General features: G+C 46.6%; 1 protein-coding gene across 2 annotated transcripts in view; it reads left to right on the forward strand.

The window, feature by feature from the left end:
- Window positions 1-20,490, forward strand: part of LOC116947221 (dynein axonemal heavy chain 5-like) — a 95,587-nt gene that overhangs the window by 68,150 nt on the left and 6,947 nt on the right. For both annotated transcript variants that reach the window (XM_032962729.2, XM_032962738.2), the window contains exons 51-71: window positions 714-920; window positions 1,142-1,471; window positions 1,802-2,008; window positions 3,226-3,468; window positions 3,954-4,108; window positions 4,277-4,941; window positions 5,828-6,108; window positions 6,565-6,780; window positions 8,177-8,344; window positions 9,277-9,495; window positions 9,910-10,086; window positions 11,007-11,198; window positions 11,425-11,580; window positions 13,322-13,504; window positions 14,018-14,188; window positions 14,682-15,060; window positions 16,370-16,641; window positions 16,895-17,059; window positions 17,166-17,433; window positions 19,213-19,334; window positions 20,133-20,480. In XM_032962729.2, coding sequence (XP_032818620.1) covers window positions 714-920; window positions 1,142-1,471; window positions 1,802-2,008; window positions 3,226-3,468; window positions 3,954-4,108; window positions 4,277-4,941; window positions 5,828-6,108; window positions 6,565-6,780; window positions 8,177-8,344; window positions 9,277-9,495; window positions 9,910-10,086; window positions 11,007-11,198; window positions 11,425-11,580; window positions 13,322-13,504; window positions 14,018-14,188; window positions 14,682-15,060; window positions 16,370-16,641; window positions 16,895-17,059; window positions 17,166-17,433; window positions 19,213-19,334; window positions 20,133-20,480 — 5,124 coding nt within the window. The remainder of the gene's footprint in view (window positions 1-713; window positions 921-1,141; window positions 1,472-1,801; window positions 2,009-3,225; window positions 3,469-3,953; window positions 4,109-4,276; window positions 4,942-5,827; window positions 6,109-6,564; window positions 6,781-8,176; window positions 8,345-9,276; window positions 9,496-9,909; window positions 10,087-11,006; window positions 11,199-11,424; window positions 11,581-13,321; window positions 13,505-14,017; window positions 14,189-14,681; window positions 15,061-16,369; window positions 16,642-16,894; window positions 17,060-17,165; window positions 17,434-19,212; window positions 19,335-20,132; window positions 20,481-20,490) is intronic.

Genomic DNA, 20,490 nt, shown 5'->3' on the forward strand with positions numbered 1-20,490 from the left:
TTAGAATCTGATGAAAGTCCAATGAGATTCAGTATCAAGTAATTAATACATTTGTTTATTTAAGACCCCGTGATGGCCTATTGACTACAATGGAAAGCAGGAATCAGCTACATGTAGAAGCTGGAGCGAATCCAAAAAGGGCCAGTATCCTTTCTTAAATGCATCTGGCTACATTGATGTTTGAATTTGATATGAGGGAGTTGATTATTGACAGCAGATAGGTCTGGCTGCTCCTGAACCAACTCTCAGCCATATCAGGATCCTTGTTTTGAGTCTTTTGATTGGAAACATAAATTAAAATAAACGCATTGTTTGGCATGCGTTGCTTCATATATAACAATGTGCATTTCCACTTGTCTCATTATCTATTACCAAAGATATTTGGAAATAATGCAGTCAAATCGAAGCCCCATGGGATAGATATTGGAAGAGAAGAGTTTTTTTGTGTTAACACGGTGCCTGTTGAGAGCGCTACACCTTCAAGTGACACTGATATTGATCATAATCATTAATCACCATTGTTTACTCACTGATGGATGAAGGCCCTCCCCACACTGGGAATCAATCTTAGGTTGGCGGGTTTAAGGGTGCAGAGCACTACATGTTGTGCCACCACTCCATGTTGTGCCACCACTCCACCCACCCCCGTGTATTAAGAAAACCGGACCGCATTAATTGCATCGGACCCCTTGTGTGCTAACAAACTCGTGCAGGGCTACATGAACAAGTATGACGCAGAGCTGCACCTCACCAAGAGCCTCAACTTCTCGTCGGCCACAACGCCCAACATGTTCCAGCGCACGGTGGAGAGCTACGTGGACAAGCGCATGGGCACCACGTATGGCCCGCCCGCCGGCCGCAAGATGACCATCTTCATCGATGACATCAACATGCCCATCATCAACGAGTGGGGAGACCAGGTGAAGGCTCGGCTGGTTATGGGAGACATCTGTCGGAGTGCTGACGAACAGATCGGATTTTTTTTGCTGGCGTTGGATCCACATGATGTAAAATGTAATTGATCGTGTATTTTAAAAATCACCAGAGTTTCCTAAGGATCAGATGATCATTGAGAGGCCAGTGACGTGAAATTTGGGCTCGGCTGACAGATAAGTAAATTAATCTGTTTCTCACGCCGTAGATCACAAACGAGATCGTGCGGCAGCTGATGGAAAACAATGGCTTCTATAACCTGGAGAAACCTGGAGAGTTCACGACGATCGTGGACGTGCAGTTCGTGGCCGCCATGATCCACCCGGGGGGCGGTCGCAATGACATTCCACAACGCCTCAAGCGGCAATTCTGCATCTTCAACTGCACGCTGCCCTCCAACGCCTCCATCGACAAGATCTTCCGCACCTTTGCAGAGGGACACTTCTGCCCCGAGCGCGGCTTTCCAGAGGAGGTGAACCAGCTGGCGGTAGCACTCGTCCCCACCACGCGCCGCTTGTGGCAGGCCACCAAGGTCAAGGTGAGAAAGGCGGTCGACAGATGGACCAGTGGCAGTCTTTAGCACTTTTAATTTCACAATGGGGAAACAAAAGGCACTCCCCCACCTGGTCAATCCTCAAGCCATAACGTGGTTGCACAAATATCTTTAAATAGAACACTTTTTTAAGGGCCCTTTGCACATTCCTTACAATAAGATCGAAAAAATGACGGGCATTCATGGAGTGCTAACGAACAACAAAGGTTATTCATGTCAACCCCTGCCAAAGTACTTTTTCTCTCAAAATTACCAACTGAAATAAAAAAAAACTGAGCCGAAGCTGCTCTTTGTTACTTTCCCTGCATCTGACAGATGCTGCCGACGCCGGCCAAGTTCCACTACATCTTCAACCTGCGGGACCTGAGCCGCATCTGGCAGGGTATGCTGATAATGAACAGTGAGGTGTGCCGCTCATCCGATATGCTGCTGGCGCTCTTCGGCCACGAGTGTGTGCGCGTCATCGCCGACCGCTTCACGGCGCAGCAGGACAAGGACTGGTTCAATGGCACCATGAGCAAGGTGCGTTGAATCAGGCATGGAAATATAAATCGATTACTTCTGATTTCTGCAAAATACATGCAAATTGTATATATGCTGTTGTTTAATTGTGCTGATGGAGTGGACGAAACCTTACAAAACGAGACTGAATAATCAAGAAACAGGATAGTAAAAAGTAAACAAACATCGTAGGAAAAATAGATAATATGACTTTAACTAACATGCGTTTGGCTTCAGAAGTACAGGAGAACCTTGCCTAACGCAGCTTTATTGAATGCGTATTTCGCCTATACACGGTTTACCTTATGAGGTTTGTTTTCCAGAACACAGGGGTGATGTGTTGGCTATATACGGTTTAACGCTGCTGATATTTCCATCTCCGCCTCGAAAGGCATTGCGGTGAGAGTGCTGCATCCGTTGGAAGAACGATTTATTTATCATGTATGTTTTTTCTTGTATGTTTTTGTGTGAGAATGTAACATAATCAAGACGCGCAACGCATATTTTCACGTTGCCGCTTGCATCTAGCCTTCCAGTTTTTGAGGATGTTAGTCATACGGATGCCTAGATGGTGAATTATTAACATTCAAGTGACACTGTTAGGGGAGAGTGTGAGTGCCTTGATGTGGGAAAAGTATATGGATATGGAGGTTTTGTGTAAAGGGGAAATAAAAAATAGAGAGTACACACAAGAAATGAAGGGTTACTCAGCATCCTTTAGTACAATAATAATGGCAGAAATAATGTATACAATTTTTTCCCATAAGGTATATTATTTGTCGAACACGCCCAACATGGCATTTTGCAGGAACATAACCCCCACGTTCGGTGAAGTCTGCCTGTAATTGAATTAGCAATATAGAAACTTTCCGGGAAAAATGAATTTGTACATTTGCAAATAGTTAGTTTTGCTATAATTTGTGTATCCCAGGTTTTGGACAACCCATTGATCAATTTAGTTGGTTTTCAATGTGGTATCTTTCTAATAGCAACACAACTTTATACTAAAGTTTAGATAATTTTGGATCATGTTTACGAGAAATACAGTGCCTCCCCATTATAGACTGATGAATAGAGCCTATTCATAAACTAATTTGACCTTAGCTGAAAATTTTTCAAATGAATTCTTCTCAAATGGAATGGGAATCCCGCTGGGTGGTGTGGGGCGGATCGAATTGTACCGTGTCCACCTCCAGTGCCTTTGCACGATGGTCACGTCATTCTCCTCCCGGTGGCAGATCATGCTGGACGACCACGGCACGGCAGCAGCCGCGTCGATGGAGGCCGAGGTGTACTTTGTGGACTTCATGCGCGACGCCCCGGAGCCGACAGGCGAGGAGCCCGATGACGCCGACCTGGAGGCACCCAAGGTGTACGAGCCGATCCCGTCGTTCCCGCAGCTCGCCGAGCGCCTCCAGGCATTCCTGGTGCAGTACAACGAGAGCGTCCGCGGAGCCAACATGGACCTCGTCTTCTTCGCGGTGGGTGACGCGTGGAACCGATATTTTTTAATTTGCGAGCGGTTTAACCATAGAGTTCGTCACGTCTGCATTACGATGGACGTTGTTAAAGGTCCTAGGTTGATGTGTGCCGGTGTCATGCCCCAAATTTGCACAAATAGAAAAATGACTCCGAAATTAGCAGGACCGTCCTGAAGAAGCCTCGAGACTCAGGTTTCCTTGGGTAAACACGTCTATCCATAAACAATCATATCTGGAATTTAGCCAATAACTTGACAACGTTTTTAAGCAGCCATCGGTGACTAAGCTGAGACGGTCAGCTCACTACACTTAAGAACTTGACATGCATACATTCCAGATGCATGTGTTATGAACCAGTGTTGCACGTTACAAGAGCAAAATACATTTAGTGTGAACCTATACAAAATATTTCTGCAAACATTATCCCAAAACGGTATAAAAGTGAGGGCACTCCATAAAATCCATGTGAATGTGTTTTTCTGAAGGACGCCATGGTGCACTTGATAAAGATCTCGCGCATCATCCGCACGCCGCGTGGAAACGCCCTGCTGGTTGGGGTTGGCGGGTCGGGCAAGCAGAGCCTGACACGCCTTGCGTCCTTCATCGCTGGCTACTCTAGCTTCCAGATCACACTCTCCAGGTGAGGTCACAGACCACAGCTTTGAGATGACACCCCAATCATCAACTGCATAATGGAGGGAACAATCTTTTTTTTACAATTTGTATAAGCTTTGTTTAGACAATTGCTTCAACAAAATGCCATTTCATCGACTGTTCTACCATTTGTTTTTTTTCCCTACATCTCTAGGACCTACAACATGAGCAACCTCATGGAGGACCTGAAGCAACTGTACCGCAAGACGGGTCAGCAGGGCAAGGGCGTCACGTTCATCTTCACGGACAACGAGATCAAGGACGAGGCCTTCCTGGAGTACATGAACAATGTTCTGGCCTCAGGCGAGGTCTCCAACCTCTTCGCCCGCGACGAGATCGACGAGATCACACAGGAACTCATCCCGGTGCTGAAGAAGGAGCACCCACGGCGGCCGCCCACCAACGAAAACCTCTACGACTACTTCCTGTCGCGCGTGCGTGCCAACCTGCACGTCGTGTTGTGCTTCTCTCCCGTCGGCGAGAAGTTCCGTGCGCGCGCCCTCAAGTTCCCGGCGCTCATCTCAGGCTGCACAATGGACTGGTTCCAGAGCTGGCCGCGTGATGCACTCACGGCCGTCGCAGGCCACTTCCTGGCCGAGTACCGTGTGGAATGCACGCCCGAGGTGAAGCGGGGCGTGGTGGACGCCATGGCCGTTTTCCAGGACATGGTAGCGGAGCGCTGCGTCGAGTATTTTGAGCGCTTCCGCCGGCAGACGTACGTGACGCCCAAATCGTACCTGTCATTTATCGGCGGCTACAAGAGCATCTACTCGGAGAAGCTGAGCAATGTGGCCCTGCTGTCGGAGCGCATGCGCACAGGCAAGGGCGTGACGCATTCAGCAGATGCTTGATTTAGAGTGGCCTTAGGTCGTCCTTGTCCGGAGCAATAACACAGATCGATGGGGTTCATCATCATGGAATACTTTCACTGATGTTTTTGGAAATAATTGGTAGTAGGCTTTATCACATCCCACATAACAAGATGTGAAACACTTGGTCAAATAATGATGGGAACCATTTATTTAGAAGCATTTAGCACAAGACGTAAAGTCACATAAAACTTTAGGCTGACCCTGCCTTATGAGTGAAATCAATAAACTTTCAGGTTGTAATTTATAGGAGGGCCCAAATTCTAAAATGTAGATATTTTACGTTTCTAGTTTATAGAATAAGCTTAACCACATTTGTACCACATACAGTAGATTGATTAAGGGCCCTAAATACATAAATATTATTGATGAATTTGGACTAATGTGCCTGTACAAATGTTACTTTATAAAAAAACGAGAATACAAATGGGATGGTAATAATGAGGCTAAAGAAAAACTCAATCTTGAAACGAATTTTAATCATGGAAATTTGTCGAATCGCTGTGGCGGGGAGGTGTTAAGCATTGCTTGTCTGCTTCACTTCACCGAATGTGTTAGTCACACCAAGAGATCAGCGCACGCTAGCATAACACTCATAGCCAACTTCCAACTGTGTCTGTCGCTGGCTCGAGCACATCCACTTCTGAGGGTGTGATTGTCAGTTCCAGATAGTTGTTTTTGATGTGCCTCAGATGTCCTCTAGTCCTTGTTCCACTGATGTTGCCCAAAAGATGTTTGCGAAGTAAAATAACCTTAGCTTTTGGACGATGTCTGTTTTTATTGGTTAACTCTAACCATAACCTGGGAATGCCCTCCCTGCACCCTACCTCGCGCAGGCCTTTCCAAGCTGCAGGAGGCCGAGAAGTCAGTGAGCCAGCTGTCACGCGAGCTGGAGGTGAAGGAGAAGGAGCTGGCGGTGGCGTCGCGCCGTGCCGACGAGGTGCTCTGCGAGGTCACCTCAAAGGCGCAGGCAGCCGAGTCCGTGAAGCAGCAGGTGCAAAAGGTGAAGGACAAGGCCCAGGCCATTGTGGACGAGATTGCCGCCGACAAGGCCGTGGCTGAGAAGAAGCTGGAGGCTGCCAAGCCCGCTCTGGAGGAGGCCGAGGCTGCCCTGCAGGTGCGCGATGTTACGCCCACAGCGCAATAGCAGAGGAACCTTACTGTATACTGCAGCTGCTCATTAACGTGAATACTGTGGAATTTACCGCGGTGACATGGCCAAGAGGGAGGGGATTTGCCGCTTGTTGCACAGGTTATTGGTTTGCATCCGGCCAGCTACCTTGGTTAATACTGCGGGTGCATTTAACGTAATATACCCACCGTCTGTTTCACAGTGGACATGAAAGATCCCTTGACATAATTTGAGGAAGAGTAGGCCTTTGTGTGCCAGCATTATGGTCTAAATTGACCAAATTAGAAAAATTACGAGCAAATTACTTCTTTGGGAAAACACAAAGCAACATTGCCCTTTACTGCAAAACTTAGCAGTGTAACTTTCCTGGGTAAAAAAGCATAATAAGTATAACTGTTGCTCTGATTCCACTGACGAATCCTTGCGCTGCCATGCCTGCAGACCATCAAGCCTGCGGACATTGGCACGGTGCGCAAGCTGAGCAAGCCTCCACACCTCATCATGCGCATCATGGACTGCGTGCTGCTGCTGTTCCGCCGCCGGGTGGACACCGTGGTGCCTGAACCCGAGCGACCATGCATGCGGCCCTCCTGGAGTGAGGCCCAGAAGCTCATGAACTTCGCCGGATTCCTCAACTCACTGCTTACCTTCTCTAAGGTGCGAGGGCTTCTCATCAATGAGTCACATCAAAATTGAACTGGGTGACAAGGTAACCAGGATTTGGACCATCACAAACTCGGCTGGGCTTAAAGTACAGTAAAACTTTGGATTGCGAGCATAATTCGTTCCGGAAACGTGTTTGTAATCCAAAGCACTCGTATATCAAAGCACTCGTATATCAGTTGTGATCACGTGACGCTTGGCAGACAAAGCGTATACGTACTACTTGTATTGCAAGGCCTCGCTCATTTATCAAATTAATATTTATTTAAATTTTTTGCTCGTCTTGCAAAACACTCGCAGACCAAGTTACTCGCAATCCAAGGTTTTACTGTAATTTGCTCTTCGATTGAAGATGAGATTAAGTTGGGCTTAGCATGATGTCATTCCAGGACCGGCTTTCTGGGAATATACCCTAGTTATTCAGAGGCTGAGTTGAACCCTGCATGTCACACTGATAGAATACAGTAAAACTCATCTTATCTTAGTCGCTAATGTCCACTCTTTCTGTTATCCATGCCTTCAAATCTATTCCTTTAAAATCCTGTACATGTATGCCTTTCTCCTATTGTCTGCAATTTTACATGGATAAGATGAGTAAACTGCAAGTGTTTGCTATTTAATCCTGTTTTCTCCACATACCCATGGATGCATGATCTGGAAGTGGTCTCCCAGAAGTACTAAATGTTATTCTATTGCCAACACATATATTTGGATGAGAGGAATGACCCAAAAGTTGCAGCAAATACTTTCTATTATTCATGCTTAACTACGGATAATGAGTCACTGGAAAAGGTCCCCAGGAACCTCCAAAATCATCACATTCTATGCGGCTTTCCGCAGATAAGAGGACTGACTTGGAAGTGGTGTCAAACTCGTCATATTAACATGGTATATCTGCAGATAGCTGCACGGATAAGAGCATTATATTTATGCGGAAAGATCCGTCAGTAATGCCACACCACCCCCACATCACCACATAAGATAAGGTCACTAAATCACATTGGGGTCCCATGGGGCCTGGTCACTAGCCAGGACTGGCACTCACCTAATTTTACTGTGAATGGTTTTCAAAAGTCATTTGTCCAAGCAAATTTTCATGACAGAAATGTATTTTAATTAGTTATAGATTCATAATTGTGCACTGTTTTTTTATTTGTTTTGTAATGCGGTTGTTTTCCCATAATGTCCACACTATTTGCTTCTTTTTGCTCGGATTTATATTTGCTTCATTGCTGTACATTATTTTATGTTATTGCATTTGTCATTTTGGTGATCTGGGTTACTCTTGCAAATGAGACTAATCCTGATCTCTTAAGTCCTCGCCTGGTTAATCAAAATAAACTTGATTCTATTAACTTTCAGCGTGTGCGGCTGTGCGGTGGGTTTGTAGGACACCATCAACGAGGAGATGGTGGATCTGCTGATGCCGTATATGGAAATGGAGGACTATAACTTGGAGACGGCCAGGAATGTGTGCGGGAACGTCGCGGGGTTGTGCTCCTGGACCAAGGCCATGGTCACCTTCTTTGGCATCAACAAGGAGGTGCTGCCACTCAAGGTGAGGGGTTTCATCTCAAGTCGCTGCTTGGTATCCTCTTCGAGCATGGTGAGATGAAAAGGAGAGCACAACCGGTGGAGGCCGTTAGCCTAAATTCCACAATCGTGCAAAGTCAACCCATCTTCTGTCGAGTTCTGATTGTACTTGGTTGTTTTTTAATAGGAATTGTTTTAAAAATGTTTAGATAATTTAAACATTTGAGAATATGCCTAATATTATTTACTCATGTAGGTGCTGCCAAGACTTACAAATGTCCATATTTACACAAGTACGTAAACCTTACATTATTCATATCCATGTACTATTTACATTGATAATAGTACATGTTCTGTTTATGAATTCTCCTTACTTTTAACTCTCACAGCTCTCAAGAAACTGAGAAGGTTCATCTTATAAATCAGGAGTGGGCAACATGTTCCCTACTGAGATGCCAAATAAGACTTCCAAATACCTTTGGCGGTGAACCACGCATTAATACAAACACCTCCTTTCACTTCTGTCACTGTAAGAAACCCAAGTGCAGTGACAGGAGTGGATGGGTGTCCTAAAATGTATTTTTCCAGGTAGAAAATATTCCCCTCTAGTATCCAATTAGCCCAGCTAACATGCTTGCACTAATTGATAAATATTGTTTGCAGGCCATTTTGAAGTGGTATGCCTCATGTAGCCACGGGCATCTGTGAAAAAAAGAGCTTCATAGCTCATCGGATTTCTCCAGGATAAATAAATATTCTGCTTCTGAAATGAATTTGCACGCCGATATTTTTTTGTTTTAATAATCGGATTCTTTTTATCTGTCAACAATCAGTTTATCTCATTGTCCCCCCCCAACACTTTCTTCTTTGTCACATGCCGACACCTCTGCCGGCTGACGTCCCCTCCTTCGAACACCACGCATGCTCTCGTCGTTCTTCCCGCATTGCACCGCGCAGGCCAACCTGATTATCCAAGAGTCACGGCTGGCGGTGGCACAGGGAGAGCTGGATCGCGCACAGGCACAGCTGGACGAGAAGCAGCGCGAGCTGGACGCGGTGCAGGCCATGTACGACACAGCGGTGCGCGAGAAGCAGATCCTGGTAGACGACGCTGAGGCCTGCCGCCGCAAGATGAACAACGCCACGGCGCTAATCGACGGCCTCGGCGGGGAGAAGGCGAGCACTGCACCGCTAATGTACAACCTCATCACAATCGTCATTGTATTTGTCATCGTCGTAAGGTATGTATTTTATTGCGAATTTTTACATACCTGGTCGTCATCAATATTGTAATCGCCATTGTCGTCGTTGTCAAAAGCATGGTTAATGATGATTTAAAGGCCAAGTCTAAGACATTTCTTCTCTGCTTATCGCTGGCTCTTCTCTATGAGAAGTCTTCAATCATATCTTGCTACACTGTGGCCTCTCTATCTTTGTGCATTCATTGGTGAGTGGGCTGAGATCATAACCTCACTACATTTGAGACCTCATTTTATTCAAAGGTAGCTGCCAGCTCAATCGCTCTGACCAATGAGCCTCCCAGCCATCTATATGGAGATGTTTACCACCATCTCCTTGCTCGGCAAGCAGATTCGCTGGACAGAGGCGAGCAAGCGCTTCCAGGAGCAGACGACCCGACTGGTAGGGGACGTGCTGCTGGCCACAGGCTTCCTGTCCTACTCGGGGCCCTTCAACCAGGAGTTCCGCAACCAACTGCTACAGCTGTGGCGTCGCGAGATGAACGTGCGCAACATCCCCTACACCAGCGTGAGTGTGCCCTCCTCTTATTGCCGTTATCACAGGTACCATTTGTATCAATCCAATGCCCGTTGAGGGCCTCCCAACTCTATATGTTGGTGAGAGTCAATTGACTGTACTTTAGCCACACTGGTCAGTGCACGTTGGTGAAAGTGGGCAGCACTGAGCTGGCACGGTTGATATCCTGGATTCGAATCCAGGCAGTCATCTGTGATTAACCCATGTCGATGATCTTAGGCCAGTCAGCAATGACTACACAGAAACTATCTGCACTTAGTTTAGAAAATTTTATCTTTGAGGGTTGAATATCAGTTTAGCTGTCACGTGACAAACATTACTCTCGGTAGCAGAGAATGTGGATCGGAGGTCATTTGAAGGGATCTCCAATATAGCCCTGTGATCCATAATAGAGGTTTTATTTTGGGTTAGATCGCGTAAATATATAAATGTGTCATTAAAACCCGCCACCACCCGACACAGCCAACTAGTAAGGGTTGTCACATAAACAGAACATGCCACAACATTTACGATCTGAGAATGACGTTTTGCCAGTAATTACAACTAGCTTTATCAGGTGACAGCCAGATTTGTGGAGAAGTCCACCTGTTTCGTTCCTTATATAGAGGCGTAGATGTGGTGACCACACTTCTGCGCTCTTGCGCAAAGTGGGAGGGGATTAATGAGTCAACGTACATTATGCATGTGCATTATGCGAGACCTTTGATCTTGTCCTTTCTGTCCATTGTGTGTATTACAATAGACGTTTCCGTGGACCATTCTCTTAAGACAAGGATTGCGCTGCTCTGCAAAAGATGCAAATCTTTGTGTCATGAAACGACTAATAGCACAATTGGGACAGAACTGGGGAAAATAAAAATATTGTCTTCGCCGTACTGTTGTGCTGGTACACTTGCCCCCCCCCACCGCAGGACCTTAACCTGATCTCCATGCTGGTGGACAATGCGACGATCGGTGAGTGGAACCTGCAGGGGCTGCCCAACGACGAGCTGTCCGTGCAAAACGGCATCATCGTGGCCAAGGCTTCGCGTTACCCGCTCCTCATCGACCCTCAGGGCCAGGGCAAGATCTGGATCCGTAACCGGGAGAAGGACAACCTGCAGGTGCCTCGCTCACACACAGCAGAGCCAACTCAATATTTTACAGCCCTTTTGTCAGTCCACTGTTGGATGAGGGCCTCTCTACACCATGCAGGTCCTGTGGGTTATTTGACTATGCTTTACCACACTGGTCAGTGGGGGTTGGTGATGGCGGGGAGAGTAGAAGCGGGAGCACAGAGACAAAATAGAGCTGAGCGTTGAAGGAGGCTGACCGTGCGCACAACTGCAGGTGACAACGCTGAATCACAAGTATTTCCGCTCGCACCTGGAGGACAGCCTGTCGCTGGGCCGCCCCCTACTCATCGAAGATGTGGGTGAGGAGCTGGACCCCGCGCTTGACAACGTCCTCGAGAAGAACTTCATCAAGTCCGGCACCACCTTCAAGGCAAGCAGGCGACACCGGTAGCACATGCCACATAGCAGCTGCCACCACCAACACCAACCACCCACATTCACACACCACCAACAGCAACCCCCGCACATTCATACACCTATATACATACACACACAATGAGAGTCACTCATATTGACCCTTGCAAGTTAACACACACCCTAACCAATAGCAATACCTGCCATTCGCCACTAAGTGACGGCGACGTCCCCACGGCGCTTGTGACAGGTCAGGTGCACTTTGAGGCCACGTGAAGTGTGTAAGGCTCACTGACAGGAGGTCACGGGACAGACCCAGGTGCCATGGTTTGCCTGAGTGAGATGAATGGTATATGCACCAGCTACTCTGCCAACTTGCTGAATTTTAGCTACCTGGCCCTCCGCTCGTTGTTGTGAGCGTCGCTCCTCTGCCCTCAGTTGTTGTTGGATGGCGACTGCCTCCAACTGTCCAGTAGTGTCCTTCACGAGCCTCCTCCACAGAGGCCAATATTGACACCGCTGGTACCAGTCTTCGGCAGGTCCACTCAGCTCCATATCCTCCCGTACCGCATCAGACCATCTATTCTCCAGCCCATATTGTGCCTGTTTAGCCCACTCTATGCAACCAAACAGAAGCTGCTTGGGCATGCGGTGGCTGGGCATGCGGGTTACATGACCCAGCCAACGCAGCCTTGCCTCTCACACCCCCTCTCACCTCATCTCACAGACCCCCTCTCAAACACTTGCTCAGTGCTGTTTTCCCTCTGCGGAAACATCCTGAAGGAATAGGAACTGTTCTGAAACGTGACGGAACACGTGTTTGGTACTGAGAAGTGATGGTATGGCGTACCCTCGTATATCGACCCATTTGGACCACTATATATGGAAAAATAAATACATATGAAGTGAAAATACTGGCATTGGGTAGCCTTGGCTTAATTCCAAAGTTATCTGGGGTACATCCTTTATTCTTAGGATTATAAGATTCTCCATGAAGTAAGATGCATCCAAAAATTTTACTCAGTGTCATTAAAGTTATATAAATGTTGTATCTCTCACACACACATATGTATGTAGCCAACCGTGCTAATACACACACCGGGATGTACAATGCACCCCCAACTTTTACTTTAAATTATAGGGAAAAAAAGTGTTGTATTATCCAGAGAATACACAACCGTGAAATATGGGAATTTGTTGAAGCATGGTATTTTTTGTTTAGTTCATATAACATCATCCTTTTTCATTGAATGAAAGTATGGTTCGCTGCAAATTGCGAACTACATTTTTACATCAAAAGAGGGACGAGTACACCACAGAGAAACAAAAGCAACAAGATCAAGTATACGGCATAACCACAACATGAACTCGGCAGGGCGACAGGAAACACTTGAACTTTTCACATCAGGGAATGGGCACACAGGTGCCCAAAGCAATAACCCTGGCGGATCCCCCGGCTTTACGCAGCAGCCCAGAGTCCCCTCCCAGGAGGTAGACATAACACATGGCTCCTCCCAGCACTACTGTTCTGCCACAGCAGCAGAAGAGATGGAACCCCCAGCACCTCATAGTTGCTGAGTGATCCCCCCAACCAATTAATGACCTCCCCTGATGAATAGACAGCCATAATAATTGCCTTGTATATAGTACTTGAGATGTATAGTCAGTAGCTTATCAATGCAGCATATTGAGTGACTTTTAAGAGAGACAGTGGGGCAGAAAAGGCTCACCATGCTTGGTCTGCTCTCGACTCACAGGTGAAGGTGGGCGACAAGGAGGTGGATGTCATGAAGGGCTTCAGCCTCTACATCACGACCAAACTGGCCAACCCGGCATACACGCCCGAGGTCAGCGCCAAAACGTCCATCATCGACTTCACCGTCACCATGAAGGGCCTGGAGGACCAACTGCTGGGCCGTGTTATCCTCACCGAGAAGCAGGTTCGATGCTCACCGCAAAGCAGGGGTTCACACTGGAGGTCAGCCAGGGACTAATCCTTGGGGCTGTCTTCATTGTCATTGTCATCATAATGAACAACTTGATCATCATCACTATCAGGATCATTGTCATCGTGGACGTCATTGTTATAACGATCGTAATTGTAATCGTCAATGTACTTAATGTTGTCATCATCGGTTTAATAATCACTTATCATATAAAGTGGATGCACCACTGTAGTTTCAAAATGCTGAAATGACAAATAGCAGCGATTTGCACCATTAAATAGAAATTATGTAAAAAAGAAATAATTTAAAATTAAAGATCATCTACTGGATGAAGATTTCCCCTAGCCGTCGCCAACCATTACGGTCCTGGAGTGCAACAAAAAAAAGTTATAGAATTTTCAATAATCACAGGATAACAAATGTATCAATATGAGCACAAAACATATGAAATCTGAAGCGTAATATCCAGCGCTATAAAGTTGTACCCGCCACTCGCTTCGATGGCAGGAGCTGGAGAGCGAGCGCGTGACACTGATGGAGGAGGTGACGGCCAACAAGCGCAAGATGCAGGAGCTTGAGGACAACCTCCTGTTCCGCCTTACGAGCACCGAGGGCTCCCTGGTGGAGGACGAGTCCCTTATTGTGGTCCTACGTGTCACCAAGGCCACGTCTGACGAGGTGAGGTTCATCGAACGAGCAATATCCAACAACAACTGCCACTCACCACTGAGTCGACCTAGCAGAGGTCCACACCCCTTTCTGATACCTCTCGCCGACTGATGTTAGCCGTGCTCGAAATTCAAATTCAAGTTGCTGGGTTCCAAGAAAAGTAAGCTAACCACTGCATCACCGCTGCCCACGTATGTTTCCATGCATACACAACAACAGCTACCATTCACCACTCGGTGGTGGTGACATCACCACATCGTTTGTGCCAGCTCAGGTGGACTTTGAGGCCATGTGAAGTGTCGGAGGCTTGCTGAAAGGAGGTCACGGGACACACTCACGTGTTATGGGTTGACTGAGTTAACTGGCAGATGTGCCACCATGTGCCATCTTGCTGCCTGGCGTTCAATTCATTGTTGTGAATGTTGCTCCCCCGCCCTCCGTTGCTGCATATGCGCACGTGCACACATCCATGCATGTCCTCCATCCCGTATGCATGCCACAGGTGAGCGAAAAGCTGAACATCGCAGCTGAGACAGAGCTGAAGATCAATGCGGCACGTGAGGAGTTCCGGCCAGTGGCGAACCGTGGCAGCATCCTGTACTTCCTCATCGTGGAAATGAGCCTCGTGAACGCCATGTACCAGACATCGCTGCGCCAGTTCCTCGGCCTCTTCGACCTGTCAGTGGAGACCGCGGCGCGATCGCCCATCCCGACGAAGCGCATCGCGTCCATCATCGAGACGCTGACGTTCGAGGTGTACCGCTACACGGCGCGCGGCCTCTACGAGAGCCACAAGTTCCTCTTCACGCTGCTGCTCACGCTCAAGGTGGACCGGCAGGCCAAGCGCATCTCACACGAGGAGTTCCAGACGCTCATCAAAGGTGCGTAGAGCCTTGTTGTCTCAGCAGATCCATTGCGGATTGACGTTGTTGCGTGTCTGACTTTTTCAGGATGAAAATGTGTTTCCTTATTTTACTTATTTTTCATCCCAGGGCTTGAGTGAAGAGCCAGATCGTGGCTCGAATTTGTATATTAACAGCTTTACGTCTCCTCCTTTTACGTGTTTTCGCAAATACCTCGTCACTTTATAAATACTACAACCTGATTTGCGTCGCCTCAACCCACACTTACGTCGCTTACTGCATCCGTCCTTTCTCGTATGCGTCACCTCAGCCTTTGCCTCCACCTACCCTGTAAATTGATTTGATTTACGTCGTTTTCGATATTCGTCGCAGCTTTCAGGAATGCATCCCCGACATAAACTGGGGTATTACTGTATATGGTTTCTATGGTTAATCTTTCATGAGATACATTTAATTGAAAAATACATCGAGTTTGACTTTTTTTCTCATTACAGTCAATGAGTTATCTGTTTTTGAGCGTGACTTAGTGTCATGCACATCTCAGTGGCAGATTATTTTAGACAGATTTTAGACTTTTACTCTCCCGCCATACCACTACTAATGTAATTTACTTTGGAACTTGATGTCAACCCCTACATTCTTGCCACCGCCAAACCTGCACAGACCTTAGGTTTATAACTACATATTTTTCATTGACATGATGGACTATTGTATCGTAAAACTAACAGCTTGCTTCCTGCCCAGCCCCATACACATGCAAGGATAAATGACATAATGCGTGTACATATCTTCTGTGTTCCATTTTTAAAAAGCCTACTCAAACCCACACACCTTTTCCAGTTCACATTTTTATAATATAAGACTGTACATCACTGAAGAAGGTCATTTGTCTGAAATGTCAAAAGATGATGAGGCCAAGAAGGTTGAAACTGGTGCAAATGTGTATTGCTTAAAAATATGCTGCTAGATAATATTGGTTTAGAAACACAATTGACCGATGGCATAAATTAATTATTATTAATATGTGGAGACAGAACGGAGTTCTCCTTATATATGCTGTTAACCATAATGTCCGTAACAAGTTTGTATACCGGCCTTTCAGGGGATCACAGCCTCTCGCATGAATACCGTACAGGTGAAATTTAGAATTTGAGCAGGGAATGTCAGCGCCACGTTGCAACAACAATATTTGCGTGGACATGTGATCTGGCAGTGCAAGGGGGTCCAGGGGTTTTGGTTTGAGGGGCCACTATACCACTGTTGTGTATATATGGTGCATTGTATGTATATTGAACTTCTTTTGCACCGTGCGTTGATAATTTTACAGGTGGTGCGGCGTTGGACCTAAACGCCGTGGAGCCCAAGCCCAAGAAGTGGATCCTGGACATGACGTGGCTCAACTTGGTGCAGTTGTCACGCTTGCCCAACTTCAGCCAGCTGCTGGCGCAGGTATCGAACCACGAGCGCGTATGGCACGCCTGGTTCGACACGGAGGCCCCCGAGGAGAACCCGCTGCCCGATGGCTACGCCACGTCGCTCGACACGTTTGGCAAGCTGCTGCTTATCCGCAGCTGGTGCCCCGACCGAGTGATCGCGCAGGTGAGAGCATGGAGGGCGTATCCAGCAGAGACATCTGTTTTAAAACGTGAGATGTTCGCGCGTGGGATTCCCTCCTTTGGTTGAACTTTAAATTCAAGGATGTCTCATCAATGCCTGTTGATACTTGCTGTACAGTATTTCACTTCCAATTCTGCCCATGTTTATTCAAACCCATCTCTTGTTCGTGAGTTTTACCTTATTTAGTTTGTTATAGTTATTTTAAATATATTTATTTTCTGGACACTCGCTGCAGGCACGTCACTACATCTCGGAGTCGATGGGGGTGCGCTATGCCGAAGGGGTTATCCTGGATATGGATACCATGTGGGCGGAGAGCGACTGTCACACACCCATGATCTGCTTCCTGTCCATGGGCTCCGACCCTACAGAGAACATCGAGCGTCTTGCCAAAACTAAGGCAGGAGCAGCACATCTCACTCACATACCACTCACAGCGCACCCGCCACTTCTATCTATCTATTGCTCACCTACCTCAAAATTAACGCTGTGCGGTCGTGGTGCAGGGCATACCGTGTCGCGCCATCTCCATGGGTCAGGGCCAGGAGGTGCACGCCCGCCGCCTGCTGGCGCAGTGCATGCAGGAGGGCGGCTGGCTCCTCCTGCAGAATTGCCACCTGGGCCTGGATTTTATGGACGAGCTCCTAGAGAGCGTAACGACGGCCGAGGGAACCCACACTGCCTTCCGAACGTGGCTGACCACCGAGGGCCACCCGCGCTTCCCCATCAACCTGCTGCAGTCCTCCATCAAGTTCACCAACGAGCCACCGCAGGGTGCGCCCCACTCCCCCTCCCACCCCCCCCCACAATGTCTGACCCACCTCCCCCAGACGCTGCCCAACCACTTGCCACACATCCCCTGCCTACCCCCCAAAGGCAGAAAAATACTGACAGCGTACATGAAAACCCGATGTTCAGTTCTATTCCTTTCACTTGTTATTCACTCGCGTCTAAATTCAAAAGAGAGTCATCATTATCATCATCCATGATTAATCCAGAACTTGATGAAGACTCCCCAAGGCATCACCATCTCTCATGGTCTCGGGATGTAGCAATTCAACTGGTACCTACAACGAGCTGAATTTATTGCTCCATTTCCCTGGTGGATTTCCTATCAGGCACGCTCCCTCCTTTGGAGTGGCAGTATAAAAAAAAAAAAAATCCATTGTACTAATTAAATAATTAATTGCCCCATTAATTCGATGATAATATCTAATAATGAAAGCTCCTGAACACAATTGCGCATATAATACATTCCTTCATTCCATCTTGCACTGTGGGCAGTGAGATAACGCATTCACCACTTGTTTTAGAATTTCACAGTTCGAATCCAGTAGTCCACCCTTCTTAATTTGACTGGTGTATTTACGTTAAAATACGCAGCGTCTGCTTAACAGTGGAAGTTAAATATCCCATGAAGTTATTCAATTGTGGCAGACCACTGTTATAATTCAGTGGGCTCACATGACATTGACTTCTCCAAGACAGAGGTTCTCTGCAAGCTATCTGGCTACCATGAGAGATTCGTTCATGAGGCTATCCACATATACAAACACAGACAATTTCAACCGAGAAGATGGATTCTGGCTTAGCAATCATTGGAAGGATTTGATAAACTATTTTGCGTCTTAATTGATTGTTCACGCTTACGGTGGTTTTCAGACCGCATTCCATTCTCTTCGTCTCCCCCCTCCTCTTTTCCGAACATTGATGGACTCGTCCATCTGTAAAACTGCCAAATCTCTCTCCGTGGTGCTAACGTTAAGAAAAAACCGCCACTTTTTAAAAAAATTTTTGCTGTGGTTTTCACACCTGATGATGATTACTGGTGTTGCAGTCGACACGTCGTGAGAATTTTATTGTTTTATATGTTTATTATTTTATTGTTTCCCTTCTACGTGACTTTACCGAAAGAACCAAGAATATAACTACAAAAATGTTTATTTTCCTACAAAAAACAAATATTGTTGACCACTTGATTCAATTTCTTATATTTAAAGACGTACCCATCGGAAACCGCTCAATTTAAGATTCCGTTTTTTGTTATTAGAAAGAATAAAAATGAATTAACTTAATACTCTATGAGGGGAAGTTCCTATCTTTTACCGTTTTCGAATTATTCAGATTTGAACATCATAAAATTCGTATTTTTTGTTCAAAACTGCTTGATGCGAAATATCTCAAAAACAATAAAGATAGAACAATGGTTCTCACTTTAATTTTATTTGCTGTTTCACGCTCTATCAAACTAAAATACTGCAATGTTATATTTTGAACGGTTTCTGAAAGACACGCACAAACATGTTTTAGGGGGCACTTAAAATAGAGATTTGGGGTCCTTAAAATTAAAAACCTCGGATTTTCAGATTTTCCTGTTGTGTGTGTCCTAAAAGCTACCTATGTACCAAATTTCAGCTTTCTACCTTGTCGGGAAGTACCCTGGAGGTTTTGAGACATATCATACACAGGTTAAGGTCTTTATTTATATAGATAATTTGATTGTAATGTTTGTGACAATGAAAACCGTTGGCTGCTGAACGCGGCCATGTGCAGGCGTGAAGGCTGGGCTCAAGAGGACGTACGCCGGCATCACGCAGGACCAGTTGGACATCAACAGCCTCCCGCAGTGGAAGCCACTGCTCTACGCCGTGGCGTTCCTGCACACCACCGTACAGGTCTGCCCTCAGCCCTCCCCTCAGGGTCTCATTGTTACACTTGTGACAGTGCGTCGATTACGAGCAATGCTTACATTCACGATGCGTCTTACGAGGCGATTTAATGTTGTGAAAGCGATGGCTCCATATCTTATAGATGACAGTGTTTGAATATATATACTCTTTGGTTCTTTCAGTGTTTGAATGTTGAATAAGTGTATTTATTGAGATTGTTGGCAGACATGTAGAGGCTATGATATACAATGTTATATGCTCTATAATTTCTCACATTGATTTTAGTGGGGAATTTATAAATGGATCATCCTGCATATCCAGTTAGCAATATACATGACTATAATGTATATACTCCATGGTTCTTTCGGTAAAAATAAATCATATTTATTTATAATAGATGTATTATTTATTTTCCTATCTACGTGACTTTACCGGAAAAAAAAACAGTATGAATTCCTGCAGTCACAAAAGCTTAAAATCAAGATTATAATGTATACTGTATGTACGGCCATTTTGGGTCATGAGGATTCTTTGACAATACTTCCCCATGCTGGCTAATGCCGGATGGGAAAGGTGGGAAGCAAAAACTTTGGAGCATAATACAGTACAACAATGGCTTGTTCTGCATTGCCTCTTGCTGCCAACGTAGCAGCGCAGCAGCCTGCAACACAAGTTGTATGCATTGTAGTCACACATCCATGCACTATCTAGGCTTAAACCTGCTTGGCTTTCCAGATCTTATCTCGTTGACATTGTTGATCATGAAACGTTGTTCTCTCTCTACATCTCTGTTGCCATCACCAGGAGAGGCGCAAATTCGGGCCGCTGGGTTGGAACATCCCGTACGAGTTCAATCAGGCGGACTTCACGGCGAGTGTGCAGTTTGTGCAGAACCACCTGGACGACCTGGACCAGCGGCGCGGGGTGAACTGGAGCTGCGTGCGCTACATGCTGGGCGAGGTGCAGTACGGCGGCCGCGTCACCGACGACCTCGACAAGCAGCTGCTCAACACGTTCTCGCGCGTATGGTTCGGCGAGTCCACCTTCGCCGACTCGTTCTGCTTCTTCCGTGGCTACAGCATCCCGCGCGGCCGTACCATCGCCGACTTCATGGTGGCCATCGAGGCCCTGCCCCTCGTCGACTCGCCTGAGGTGAGCTAGG

Source organism: Petromyzon marinus, chromosome 2, assembly GCF_048934315.1.
Source record: "Petromyzon marinus isolate PM22_M1 ecotype Great Lakes invasive population chromosome 2, UKy_Petmar_22M1.pri1.0, whole genome shotgun sequence".
Lineage (NCBI taxonomy): Eukaryota > Metazoa > Chordata > Hyperoartia > Petromyzontiformes > Petromyzontidae > Petromyzon > Petromyzon marinus.